The sequence below is a fragment of the Hyperoodon ampullatus genome (genome assembly GCF_949752795.1).
Source record: "Hyperoodon ampullatus genome assembly, chromosome: 7".
Taxonomy (NCBI): Eukaryota; Metazoa; Chordata; class Mammalia; order Artiodactyla; family Ziphiidae; genus Hyperoodon; species Hyperoodon ampullatus.
This window is the reverse complement of record NC_136920.1, coordinates 50,198,884-50,213,689: the sequence shown is the minus strand read 5'-3', so window position 1 is coordinate 50,213,689 and position 14,806 is coordinate 50,198,884. Positions and strand designations below refer to the sequence as shown.

General features: G+C 40.3%; 1 protein-coding gene across 2 annotated transcripts in view; it reads left to right on the top strand.

Moving 5' to 3' along the window:
* ANKRD42 (ankyrin repeat domain 42) overlaps positions 1 to 14,806 on the top strand; it is a gene marked incomplete at its 5' end in the record, with an annotated part of 71,057 nt that overhangs the window by 29,723 nt on the left and 26,528 nt on the right. For both annotated transcript variants that reach the window (XM_079707377.1, XM_079707378.1), the window contains 3 exons: positions 4,025 to 4,150; positions 5,676 to 5,781; positions 10,039 to 10,214. In XM_079707377.1, the coding sequence (XP_079563503.1) occupies positions 4,025 to 4,150; positions 5,676 to 5,781; positions 10,039 to 10,214 (408 nt within the window). The remainder of the gene's footprint in view (positions 1 to 4,024; positions 4,151 to 5,675; positions 5,782 to 10,038; positions 10,215 to 14,806) is intronic.

The window sequence follows — 14,806 nt, the reverse complement described above, 5'->3', positions numbered from 1 at the left end:
TCCTCTGTGCGGGAATCTCTCCACTTTGCCCTCCACACCCCTGTTGCTGTGCTCTCCCCCGTGGCTCCAAATCTTCCCCCCTACCCACCCCCCGTCTCCGCCAGTGAAGGGGCTTCCTAGTGTGTGGAAACTTTTCTTCCTTCACAGCTCTCTCCCACTGGTGCAGGTCCTGTCCCTATTCTTTTGTCTCTGTTTTTTCTTTTGTCCTACCCACGTACGTGGGGAGTGTCTTGCCTTTTAGGAAGTCTGAGGTCTTCTGCCAGCATTCAGTAGGTGTTCTGTAGGAGCTGTTCCACATGTAGATGTATTTTTGATGTATTTGTGGGAAGGAAGGTGATCTCCACATCTTACTCCTCTGCCATCTTGAGGGTCTTCAGTGAACACTCTTTATACCACTAGATTTAAGAATAAAATATTATAGATAAGATACACTTGAAGCTTCCTGGTTCTCTCTCCTTAATACCATTCATTCCCTTTTCTCCCTCCTCAGAGGTAACCATTATTTTGGATTTATAATTCCATTCTCTGGTTTTATATTTAGTATATATATACTCACAGAAATTTGCAGTAGCATTTTGGGTATTTTTAGATTAAGAGACTAAACTTTTATATCTAATAAGAAATCCTAAAATTCAGCAGCTTAAATTATATAGAAGTTTATTTCTTTTATATGATAGCCCTGGTTGGAGAGTGCATCTGTTCTATGTAGTCATTCAGGGACCTGTTATCTTCCTAACTAGCTCTCTCTAGTTGTTGCTAATCCAGCAGGAGGTGGGGAGAGAACAAGAGTATAAGCTAGGATTTTTTTTTTTTTTTTTTTTTTGCCGTACGCGGGCCTCTCACTGTTGTGGCCTCTCCCGTTGCGGAGCACAGGCTCCGGACACGCAGGCTCAGCGGCCATGGCTCATGGGCCCAGCCGCTCTGCGGCATGTGGGATCTTCCCGGACCAGGGCATGAACCCGTGTCCCCTGCATCGGCAGGTGGACTCTCAACCACTGCGCCACCAGGGAAGCCCTAAGCTAGGATTTTTAAGGTCTAATTTGCTGTCATAACTTTTGTTAACATTCTGTTGGCAAGAGTTTAGTCACATGGCCATACCCAGCTGCAAGGAAGCCTGGATAATTTAGTACCCAGCTGAGAGGCCTCAGCTCAGATGCAACTCTTGTTACTGTGGAAGGAAGGGGATTTTAGTGGACAATTAGAAGTCTTTGAAACTTCTTTTAAAACTTTATAAAAATGGCATGAAACAGTAATGTATCCTCCTCTCTAACTTTATTTTTTCACAAAATGTTATGCTTTTTGAGGTTTATTAGACATATAGATGTATTCTAGTTTATTCTTTTAAATTGTTTGTGGTATTGCATTTAATAAAAAACACTGTTTATCCATTCTCCGATTTGACATATAGATTGTTTACAGTTTTCAGAATTACAATCAAGGTGGTAATGGATATTCTTTTTTTTTTTTTTTTTTTTTTTTTTTTTTTTTTTGTGGTACGCGGGCCTCTCACCGTTGTGGCCTCTCCCGTTGCGGAGCACAGGCTCCGGACGCGCAGGCTCAGCAGCCATGGCTCACGGGCCCAGCCGCTCCGCGGCATATGGGATCCTCCCAGACCGGGGCACGAACCCGTATCCCCTGCATCGGCAGGCGGACTCTCAACCACTGCGCCACCAGGGAGGCCCTAATGGATATTCTTGTATGTGTCCTTGTTTACATGCACAAGATGTTCTTTAGAGAAGTGCTTCCCTACCTACCCTTTTCACACTTTGCCCACATAGAAAATGATACTTGTATGGCACACTGTTGGATGAGGCTTCTTGAGGTACTGCCTATCTTCTCTGAAGATTGAGAGTTAAGAGCTCTGCTTTGGTAAATAGTTGGGAAACTCTACTTTAGGTTTTGCTTGGTGGGATATGCCCATTTTCAGTATAAATAGTTATAAATGCTGCATTCTATATCAGAGTGGGTGTAGTAATTTACAGTGTCATCAGCAATCTTTGGTGAGAATTTAGAAAAACAATATTCAGTATTGTCAGACGTAAAAAGTTTTGCCACTTAGTTGGGTATGAAGAGGTTTAACTTGTGTTTTGATTTGCATTTTTTTGATTACTAATGAGGCTGAACATTGTTTAATAAAGTTACTGGCTATTCTAGTTTTCTCTTCTATTGAATTGCCTGTAAAATTGTGTTCTTTGTCCTTTTCTAAATAATTTGACCTCTTTTGGGCTTCCCTGGTGGCGCAGTGGTTGAGAGTCCGCCTGCCGATGCAGGGGACACGGGTTCGTGCCCCGGTCTGGGAGGATCCCACATGCCGCGGAGCGGCTGGGTGCGTGCGCCATGGCCGCTGGGCCTGCGCGTCCGGAGCCTGTGCTCCACAACGGGAGAGGCCGCAGCAGTGAGAAGCCCGCGTACTGCAAAAAAAAAAATAATAATAATTTGACCTCTTTTATATAGTTCTGATACCAATCATTTATTAATTTTATCTGATATAGATATTTTCTCTCACACTGTGGCTTGTTTTTTCACAAATGATATCCTTATTTAAAAAAAGCAACTTTATTAAAGTATGATTTACATAAAATAAATTGTATTTATTTAAAGTATGCAGTTCATCTCAAATGTTTTTTCATACCCTCTTGCAGTTCATCCCTCTTTTCACCCTGGCTGCACAGAGCCACTGATTTGTTTTCTGTCACTATAGATTAGTTTGGGTTTTCTAATGGAAATGGATTTCTAATGGGTTTCTCTAATCTTTTGAGATTCATTTGTGTTGTGTATATTAGTAGTTCGTTACTCTTTATTGCTGAATAGTATTTCATTGTACGGATGCATATTTCGTTTATGCATTCAGTCTTATTGGTATGTCTGTTTGCCAGTACTACAAAGTGTTTTTTTTTTTTTTGAAAGAGAGGAAGCAAGCTCTCGTGTCTCTCTTTTTTTTTTTTTTTAATAAATTTATTTATTTTATTTTTGGTTGCATTGGGTCTTTGTTGCTGTGCGCAGGCTTTCTCTGGTTGCGGTGAGCGGGGGCTACTCTACTGTTCGTTGCGGTGTGCGGGCTTCTCATTGCAGTGGCTTCTCTTGTTGCGGAGCACAGGCTCTAGGTGCACAGGCTTCAGTAGTTGTGGTTCGCGGGTTCTAGAGCACAGGCTCAGTAGTTGTGGCACACTGGCTTAGTTGCTCCGCGGCGTGTGGGATCTTCCCGGACCAGGGCTCGAACCCATGTCCCCTGCATTGGCAGGCAGATTCTTAAGCACTGCGCCACCAGGGAAGCCCAGTACTACACAGTTTTGATTACTGTAGCTTTATAGTAAGACTTCCAGTCAGGTATTATAAGTCTCCAACTTTGTTCTTTTTAAAATACTCCTTGGGTATTCTAGGTTGTTTCCTTTCCATATATAGCAATGAGAATAGCTACCTCAGGGTCGTTGAGAGGGTTAAATGAGGCAATCCTTACAATTGCTTACTACCATGCTTGGCGTTCAGTAAGGGCTCAGTATATGTCGTTGTCATCATTAAAAATATTTTATTAAGTATTTACTATGTGCTAGGCACTAGGTCAGGTGCATTCACACCTGTCTTTGTCTATGTTTATGTATAGATACACACATATACTTTATCTCCTTCCAGTTTCTTTTGCTTTCTTCACTTGTAAACAGGGAGGGAGTGGTCTGTGCAAATGTAGGACTTGAGACCAAGTATGTCTTTATACAAAGGGTTGAAAATGACCATCTCCTTGTGTTTTGTGGTGGCCTGAGAGAAACAGGGAAGATGGCAAGAATAGTTCTGGTACCATATATTCCTGGCATGTTTGAGATCCTGAGGGATGGAAAGGCTACACAATTAATAATAATCTTATTTTATGATTCTCTTTTTATTACTTGTCATTGCATCAACTGAACTAATTCCAATATAACATTCTCATACTTGAGTTAATACTGAAACCTGAAATGTGTGACTGATTAAGGCAGGGAAAAGGAACGAATTCGTATGTTTCCTGAAATGCTGAATTTTTTATTCATAGCTTTAGCATTTCCAGGTCTTGTGGCTGCCTTTAAGGGTGATTTGGAAATGCTTAAGAAATTAATAGAAGATGGAGTAATCAATATTAACGAACGTGATAATAATGGATCAACTCTTATGCATAAAGGTAAGTTATGATTCCTGCTTCATCTTCAGTTCTGACACAATTGCTGTTGAGTTATTTACATTTATTTATGTATGTATGTATGTATGTATGTATTTATTTAGCTAGCAGTACGCGGGCCTCTCACTGTCGTGGCTTCTCCCGTTGCGGAGCACAGGCTCCGGCCACGCAGGCTCAGCGGCCATGGCTCACGGGCCCAGCTGCTCCGCGGCATGTGGGATCTTCCCGGACCGGGGCACGATCCCGTGTCCCCGGCATCGGCAGGCGTACTCTCAACCACTGCGCCACCAGGGAAGCCCTTTTATTTTATTTTTTTTTAAATTATTTATTATTTATTTTTGGCCGTGTTGGGTCTTTGCTGCTGTGCACTGGCTTTCTCTAGTTGGGGCGAGCAGGGGCTACTCTTTGTTGCAGTGCACGGACTTCTCATTGCAGTGGCTTCTCTTGTTGCGGAGCACAGGCTCTAAGAACACGGGCTTCAGTAGTTGTGGCACGTGGGCTCAGTAGTTGTGGGTTGTGGGCTCTAGAGCACAGGCTCAGTAGTTGTGGCACACGGGCTTAGTTGCTCCATGGCATGTGGGATCTTCCCAGACCAGGGCTCAGACCCGTGTCCCCTGCATTGGCAGGCGGATTCTTAACCACTGCACCACCAGGGAAGTCCCCCCTCAGGTTTCTTGACTGAGGTTACACAGCTAGTAAGAGCAAAGCTGAGATTTCATTCATTTTTTCCATTCATTTATTCATCAACTCTATAGACATTTATTGAGTGTCTATATACGCCAGCCACTTGCTAAGTTCTGTCCTGTCCTCCAGTCTGTTGTTCAGTGGACCTAAACTCAGATCTTTTTAGACTGAGTTTTCCCCCAACAGTTTCCCTGCATTTTGAGATGGACCTAGAAAGAGGGGAGAAATTAGATGGTCATATGATTTGAGTGATGGGCACTATGTGAGCAGGCACATAAGCAGAGTTGTGGAGGTGAAAATTAATATTGAGTGCATGTGTTTTAAGGAAAGGTGGTGAACAGTTTAGGTAATCACTGAGGGGCCCTGAACATTGTGAGATATGAGGGTCAGAGGCATAAGCTATTTATACAAGATGGCAAAAGATTTTCAAAGTCTTTCACATTCACACAGATTGCACTTACATTTGGCCTGATACAAGATTGGTCAGGAGCTATGAATACAGTAGATGAGCACTGGATAAGGATTAGAAAAAACCTAGATTATAGTTTCAAATCCATTACTTACTGGCTGTGTGATGTTAAATAGCCTCTTTGAGCTTCAACGTCTATATCTGTATGTAAAACTCTCTGCATAGGGGCTGAGTACAGCAGATACTTGATTAAATATTTGTCTAATGAATGAATAAATGAAATAGAGAAAATAACATCTGGCCAACCTACTTCTGTTGGTTATTGTAAGGATTAGTATTTGCAAAAGTACTCTGCAGTGGTACTGTCCAAAATTTTAGAAAATTGTTGTAATAACAATAACTTTTGTGTGTGTACATTTTGTTTTGTTTTTACAGCTGCTGGGCAAGGCCACATAGAGTGTTTGCAGTGGCTAATTAAAATGGGAGCAGGCAGTAATATTACCAACAAAGCAAGGGAGAAACCCAGTGATGTGGCTAAGAGGTATCCCTCTCTGCTTTGCTTCTTTCTTTTGTTTTTAAAGTTTTGCATTTACTCTCCTATACCCAGAAATCTCTGAAGATTTCTGGATTATAGGACTCAGTCAAATGCTGATGGAATGATAATTTTCAAGCTGAATTGACATTTAACAACATCAGCTCTTCTCTCTAAAACAGTGATTCTCAGCTGGGAGGTAGTAGTCCCCCTTCTCGGGGGGTGTGCATTTGGAAATGTGGGGAGGGGGTTGTCACAGTGATGGAGACCATCATTAATGTTTCATGAGGTCAGGTCCAGGAATGCCAGACATTCTACAGTGCTCAGAACAGTAGTGTACAACAAAGAATTGTCCCACCCAAATGCTGGTACCCTTTGAGAAATGCTGTGTGATAAAAAGGAGTAATCAAAAGGAGTCACACAGATTTTGAAACAAATTTTAATATTTATATTTGAATTAAATGTAACACCTATTATTGAACACCTCCAGCTCATTCAGGTCAGGCCCTCATGGAGTATTTAGTTCATCCATTTTTTCATTTGATTGTTTTTTCATTCAACTTCGTGTATACTTACCATGCTCCAAGTGCTATGGTTAGCATTAAGTTTACCAAGATGAAAAAAATAGTCCTTGCCCTCAAGAAACTTACAGTCTCATGGAGAGACAAATGTGCAAACATAACTTTTATTGATTATAATCAGTATGTCGTATTACATGTCATGTATAAGGTGCAGTAAGAGCACAGAAGAAAAAGTGCCCAAGTATTTCTATTCTAAAGTTGTGGGGGAGAAATGTTAATACAGATGATGGTAAGAGTTATGAAGGCAACTGCGGGGGACAGAATTTATATAGAAGTCTGGGAAAACTTTTTTTTGGAGAAAGCAACATTTATGCTGACACTTGAAGAAGGAAGAGTTGTAAGATAACACCTTGTGTGTCTGAGGAATGCATGTGGTTCAGAGCTGCTTGAATCTAAAGTAGGAGTGTGGGCTAAAAGTTGCACATGAGGCTTGACGGGATGCAAGGGCCTAATTATTCATTAAATTGCCATGCAATTTTTGTTTGTGAGTTCATGTTCCTTAAAATTTTGTCTGTGGGATCTCTTTGAAGCCATGGAATATGGTTTTGTTTTACCACATAGTAGCATCATTATCAACTCAGGCCCACTATTTTTTATTTTTTAAAATAGCTTTATCAAGGTATAATTGGCATATAGTAAAGTACACATATTTGTACAGCACAAACTAATGAATTCTGATATATGTATATACCTGTGAAATCATCACCACAATCAAGATAGTGAACATATCCATCACCCCCTAAAATCTCCTTGTGCACCTTTGTAATCTCTCCCTCCTACTGCTTTCCACTGCCCCATCCCCAAGCAGACACTAATTTGCTTTCTGTCACTATAGATTAGTTTGCATTTGCTAGAATTTTGTATAAATGGAATCATACTGTATGTACTCTTATATATCTGGCTTTTTTTACTCAGCAAAATTATTTTGAAAGTCATTCATGTGTATTAGTGGTTCATCTCTTATTGCTGAGTAGTATTCCATTGACTGTGGAATTTCATAGTATTCCATAGTTTGCTTATCCCCTAACCTGTTTTTTTTTTTGTGGTATGCGGGCCTCTCACTGTTGCGGCCTCTCCCGTTGTGGAGCACAGGCTCCGGACACGCAGGCTCAGTGGCCATGGCTCACCGGCCCAGCCACTCCACGGCATGTGGGATCCTCCCGGACCGGGGCATGAACCCGTGTCCCCTGCGTCGGCAGGCGGACTCTCAACCACTGCGCCACCAGGGAAGCCCTCCCCTAACCTGTTGAAGGATATCTTGTTTGTATCTACTTTTTGGTGATTATGAATAAAGCTGCTATAAACATTCACATACAGATTTTTGTGTGAACATAAGTTTTCAGTTCACTTGAGTAATACGTAGGAGTAGGATTGCTGAGTCAGATGCTAAGAGGGTGTGTTTATCTTTATAAGAAACTGCCACAGTGCCTTCCAAAGTGACTGCACCAATTTGCATTCCATCAGCAGTGGATGAGTGTTTCTGTTGCTTCTTATCTTGCCAGCATTTGATATTGTCAGATTTTTTGATTTTCGTAATTCCAGTAGGTGTGTAGTGGTGTCTCATTGTGTTTTTTGTTTTTTCCTAATGGAAAATGATTTGGGGCATCTTTTCATATACATATTTGCCATTTATATGTTTTCCTTTGGTGAAGTGACTGTTCAGATCTTTTATCCGCTTTTAAAACTTGGGTGGTTTTCTTATTGTTGAGTTTTAAGAGCTCTTTCTATATTCTGGATACTAGTTCTTTCTCAGATTTTTGTTTTGTGAAGATTTTCTCCCAGTTGTGGTTTTTTTTTTCATTCTCTTAACAATGAAGAGCAAAAATTTTTTATCAGTTTGCTCTTTTATGGGTTATGCTTTTGATATCATATCTAAGAAATCTTTGATTTACACCAAGTCACGAAGATTTTCTTTTATGTTTTCTTTTAGACATTGTTATAGATACAGTTTTAGGTTTTACATTAAGGTCTATGATCCATTTTGAGTTAATTTTTGTATGTGGTATGAGGTATGTATCCAAGTTCTTTTTTTTGCATATGGATATCTAATTGTTCTAGCACCATTTGTTGAAAAAGCTATCCTTTTTCTTCTATTGCCTTTGTGTCTTTGTCCAAGTCAGGTGTCCATGTATGTGTGGGCTTATTTCTGTAGTCTGTATTTTATCCATTGATCTATTTGTCTGTCTTTATATCAGTATCACATGGGTGATTTAGTACTGTATCTGAATATATTCATAATTTCTGGCACACATTTCTTTGTCATTCATGCACCAAACTGCTAGTGTGAGTGTAGTGTTATAGAAATAACCTTGAATCTGGCATAAAGCAAGTACTCATTAATGATAGCTGTGAAGTGACAATCTAGTAATAGAGATAATGAATTCTATTAACTGTACAACTTCCTATGTTTATTCCTATATTGTTAATGATTTGCAGTAGCTGGTGAAAGGTAAAGATATATGTGTGCATGTGCACATGGTTATGGAAGTGTGTGAACAAAATAGAATTTGAGGTTTTTATGTTTAGCGAGTAATTCTCCATGTCCTAAGAGAAAGCATTGAACGTTTTTTTTTTAATTAATTAATTAATTTATTTTTGGTTAGGTTGGTTTTTTGTTGCTGTGCGTGGGCTTTCTCTAGTTGCGGTATGCGGGCTTCTCATTGTGGTGGCTTCTCTTGCTGCAGAGCACGGCCCCTATGCGCACGGGCTTCAGCGGTTGTGGCACACGGGCTCAGTAGTTGTGGCTCGCGGGCTCTAGAGTGCAGGCTCAGTAGCTGTGGCGCACAGGCTTAGTTGCTCCGCGGCATGTGGGATCTTCCCAGACCAGGGCTCAAACCCGTGTCCCCTGCATTGGCAGGCGGACTCCTAACCCCTGCACCACCAGGGAATTCCCAGCATTGAACATTTTAATTAGCAAAACTGTGGGAAAAATATGCAGATTACATACAATCACAACAACAACTTGAAAACCAAGGGTATATTATTAGAAGCTTCATAGAGATGTGGGAAAGATCAAAGAAAATAAGAAATGTGGATATAAAAGTCATTATTTTTCCATTAAATATCAAAGCCATGCTGAGTGCTTTGAGGGTTGAGGAAGGATGAAGATTAAGGGGGCTAGAGCTATAGTTTTCCCTAAAACTGGAACCAGAACTAATTCTATGATCTAAATTAGGCCATCAGGAAAAGGTAGTAAATACAGGTAAATCAAGTAGGGTGGTTCCGGGCTTTCTACTCAGTTGAGCAGCTCCGTTTGGGGGCACACCAAATATTCTTTTGATATTGGGTCACTTCTTTCATTTGGGTTTTTGCCACTAAAAAATGGAATCTGGGAATTCCCAGGCAGTCCAGTAGTTAGGACTCCTCGCTTTCACTGCCGAGGGCCCGGGTTCAATCCCTGGTCGGGCAACTAAGATCCCACAAGCCCTGTGGCGTGGCCAAAAAAAAAAATTCTGGAATCAGTCTTTAATATGACTACTTGTCCTTAGTTTCCACTAATTGTTTGAATTCCCCACATTGCTGGATATGCATCAAATTGTCACTGACCTTCAGATACAGTTTTCGTTCTTCACTGGTGCGTGAGTTGGTGGGATAATGTAGAGTGTAATTCCCTAAATTAAATGCAAACTGCTATTTCAATTTGAAAAAGATTGTGGATCTTGTAATTACTAATTCTGTTCTACAGGTTTGCCCATTTAGCAGCAGTAAAGCTATTGGAAGGACTACAGAAATATGATATAGATGATGAGAGTGAAATTGATGAAAATGATATTAAGTTTTTCATAAGACATGGTGTTGAGGGAAGCACTGATGCCAAGGATGATATAGGTCTCAGTGAGTCGGATAAAACAGATGCCAGAGGTAAGTGTGCTCTCTTCCATGATTTTTCCTTTAAAAAATACCACAGATTTGGGAATTATTTTAAAGACAACTACCATCTACAAAGTAAAATACTTTGATATTTTTTGGGGAACCAGAACTAGTACAAATTTTTTTACTAGGGGTTGTTGAACATATAAAGAATGTGAGACATGATCTTTGTCCCTCAAAGAGGAAAGGGGTATTTTCCTGCCATATAACCCTGATTTCACTTCTCATGATATTTGTCAGAGAGCCATGGTTCATATGAATGGATGAGAAGAACTGTTTCAATGGCACTCTTTCATAGAAGAAAGGTGAGAAGGATCTTTTGAACGGAGGCTAACCAAAGCAAAGGCAGCTGTAGTAAAGTGAGCAGAGCTTGGGCACTGGATTCAGACATCAGAGCTTCACCTCTTTCTAGCTATGTTACTCTCTGAACCTCGGTTTTCTCATCTGTAAAAATGAGAATATTAATGTAATGTCATCCCACAGATTGCACTAGAGAATGGGAAGTGCTTAGAGGCTTAGTAAATGTCAATTCCCTTCCTCGTGATTTCTGGAAAGTATTTTCAGTTATTCTGGCAGGAAAAACTAGTTGTACCAAAACTATATTGTCTGAGAAAAACTTCTAATTCATGTCTAAATTAAAAAAAATTTTTTTAAGAGCTCCCAGAACATCGTCAGGCAGAACCTCACTCTCCAGGTGATGGTAGAAGCCTCTTTCCTGGTGAATGCAACCTAAAAGATGCTGATATTAGGGGCTCCCAACAAGCAGCCCACCTGGATCACCCCACAGTGAGGCTCAGAGTCAGTGTTCCCATCAGAATTTCCTGACAGCTTTATTTTAAATAGCTTCACTGAGATATAATTCATATACCATTCAATTTACCCATTTAAGGTGTACAATTTAATGGTTTTTAGTATATTCAGATTTGTGCAACTATTATTACAATAAAATTTCTAACATTTCCATCACCCCCCAAAAGAAACCTCATACCCATTAGTAGTCAATCCCCCTAACCTCTACCTTCTTCTCCCTTCCCCTCAAACCACCCCCCAATTAGGCAACTGCTAATCTACTGTCTGTCTCTATAGGTTTGCCTATTTGGGGCATTTCATATGAATGGGATGATACCATATATGGTCTTTTATGACTGGCTTCTTTCACTTAGCACAATGTCTTCAAGGTTTATGCACATTGTAACGTGGATCATTACTTCATACTTTACTCCTTTTTATTGCCAAATAATATTTTTGTATGGATATGCCACATTTTATTTCATTTTTAATTTTTAATTTTTATTTCTTTATTTTTTCCTAAATTTATTTGGCTGCACTGGGTCTTAGTTGTGACACGCAGGATCTTTGTTGTGGCATGCGAGCTCTTAGTTGCAGCATGTGAGATCTAGTTCCCTGACCAGAGATCACACCCGGTCCCCCTGCATTGGGAATGTGGAGTCTTAGTTACTGGACCAGCAGGGAAGTCCCTATACCACATTTTATGTATCTATTCGTCAGTTGTTGGACATTTGAGTTGTTTCCACATTTTGGCTATTAAGAATAATGCTGCTGGGACTTTCCTGGTGGTCCAGTGGGTAAGACTCCAAGCTCCCAGTGCCGGGGGCCAGGTTTCGATCCCTGGTTGGGGAACTAGGTCCTGCATGCCGCAACTAAGAAGTCCGCATGTTGCAACTAAAGATCCCGCATGCCGCAACGAAGATCCCACGTGCCACAACTAAGACCCGGCACAGCCTAAATAAATAAATAAATATTAAAAAAAAAAAAGAATAATGCTGCTATGAACATTTGTATGCATGCATTTTTGAAAATGGAAATGTATTTTCATTTCTCTTGGATATACACCTAGCAGTTGGAATTGCTGCATCATCTGGTAGAAATATGTCTAACATTTTCAGGAACTTTCAAACTGTTATGCAAAGTAGCTGCACCATTTTATATTCCCACCAACAATGCCTGAGGGTTCCAGTTTCTCCCCATCCTTGCCAATACTAGTTATTGTTTGTCTTGTTGATAACTAAAACTGTTTTAGTGAGTGTGTAGTGGTATTGCAGTGTAGATTTGATTGGTGTTTCCCTAATGAATAATGATGTTGAGTATCTTTTCATGTGCCCATCGATCATTTGTATATCTTTTGGAGAAATGTCTATTCAAATCCTTTGCCTATTTTTCAACTGAGTTGTTTATCTTTTTACTATTGAGTTGTAAGAGTACTTGCAGATGTAAGTCCCTTATATCTGCAAGTATAAGTATTTGCAGATACTTTCTCCTTTTCTGTGGGTTGTCTTTTAACTTTTTTTTTAACATCTTTATTGGAGTATAATTGCTTTACAATGGTGTGTTAGTTTCTGCTTTATAACAAAGTGAATCAGTTATAGATATACATATGTTCCCATATCTCTTCCCTCTTGCGCCTCCCTCCCACCCTCCCTATCCCACCCCTCTAGGTGGTCACAAACCACTGAGCTGATCTCCCTGTGCTATGCGGCTGCTTCCCACTAGCTATCTGTTTTACGTTTGGTAGTGTATATATGTCCATGCCACTCTCTTTGTCACAGCTTACCCTTCCCCCTCCCCATATCCTCAAGTCCATTCCCTAGTAGGTCTGTGTCTTTATTCCCGTCTTACCCCTAGGTTCTTCATGACCTTTTTTTTTTTTTTTCCTTAGATTCCATATATATGTGTTAGCATACGGTATTTGTTTTTCTCTTTCTGACTTACTTCACTCTGTATGACAGACTCTAGGTCCATCCACCTCACTACAAATATCTCAATTTCGTTTCTTTTTTGTTTGTTTGTTTGTTTGTTTTTTGGTACGCAGGCCTCTCACTGTTGTGGCCTCTCCCGTTGCGGAACACAGGCTCTGGATGCGCAGGCTCAGCGGCCATGGCTCACGGGCCTATCCGCTCCGCGGCATGTGAGATCTTCCCAGACCAGGGTACAAACCCATGTCCCCTGCATCAGCAGGCGGACTCTCAACCACTGTGCCACCAGGGAAGCCCCATCAATTTCGTTTCTTTTTATGGCTGAGTAATATTCCATTGTATATATGTGCCACATCTTCTTTATCCATTCGTCTGATGATGGACACTTAGGTTGCTTCCATGTCCTGGCTATTGTAAATAGAGCTGCAGTGAACATTGTGGTACATGACTCTTTATGAATTATGGTTTTCTCAGGGTATATGCCCAGTAGTGGGATTGCTGGGTCATATGGTAGTTCTATTTTTAGATTTTTAAGGAACCTCCATACTGTTCTCCATAGTGGCTGTATCAATTTACATTCCTACCAACAGCGTAAGAGGGTTCCCTTTTCTCCACACCCTCTCCAGCATTTGTTGTTTGTAGATTTTTTGATGGTGGCCATTCTGACCGGTGTGAGATGATATCTCATTGTAGTTTTGATTTGTATTTCTCTAACGATTAATGATGTTGAGCATTCTTTCATGTGTTTGTTGGCAATCTGTATATCTTCTTTGGAGAAATGTCTATTTAGGTCTTCTGCGCATTTTTGGATTGGGTTGTTTGTTTTTCTGTTACTGAGCTTCATGAGCTGCTTGTAAATTTTGGAGATTAATCCTTTGTCAGTTGCTTCATTTGCAAATATTTTTTCCCATTCTGAGGGTTGTCTTTTGGTCTTGTTTATGGTTTCCTTTGCTGTGCAAAAGCTTTGAAGTTTCATTAGGTCCCATTTGTTTATTTTTGTTTTTATTTCCATTTCTCTAGGAGGTGGGTCAAAAAGGATCTTGCTGTGATTTATGTCATAGAGTGTTCTGCCTATGTTTTCCTCTAAGAGTTTGATAGTGTCTGGCCTTACATTTAGGTCTTTAATCCATTTTGAGTTTATTTTTGTGTATGGTGTTAGGGAGTGTTCTAATTTCATACTTTTACATGTACCTGTCCAGTTTTCCCAACACCACTTATTGAAGAGGCTGTCTTTACTCCTAACTTTCTTAATGATGTCCTTGCCAGTGCAAGTTTTTAATTTTGATGCAATCCATTTTTTCTATTTTAAGATTTTGTTTGTGCTTACATTTCTTTTTTGTTGATTGTACTGAGAATTAGCAAGGACTTATTAGAACTGCAGAAGATGAACAGTTGATTTGTAGAATTTCAGGGTCTTCTGAAATTAGTTGAGTAGGAGATTTTTGTGAAGTGATCATTGTCAGTGAATCACAAAAATTTTAAAAGATGTTTCAGGAAAGACCAAGAACGAGGCAAGAACAGTTTCCTTCTGTGGTGTGTTTGACACAAATGCACTCTTACACCCTTGCCATATAGTGAGGCTCTGGCTGGTGCCCAGCTGGGTTGCTTGCAGCTAGTGAAGGTACTATATATGAAGTCATGTACTATTTTCTTGTCCCTATTTAATTTTATTCCAGGGCAAAATCCAAAGGACTGGCCAGTCTCTTCTTGGAATACTAGGTTTTGCCAGAGTGCCTACAGGGGACTGATTGGATTTCTTGTCATCACAGACTTCTTGGAACTGAACCTCAATTCAGAGCATTCTTTAGTGAATTAGGTTTAGGGTCATGGCATCATAGAACCCCATTTGAGGTTTGACTCCTGGCTCAA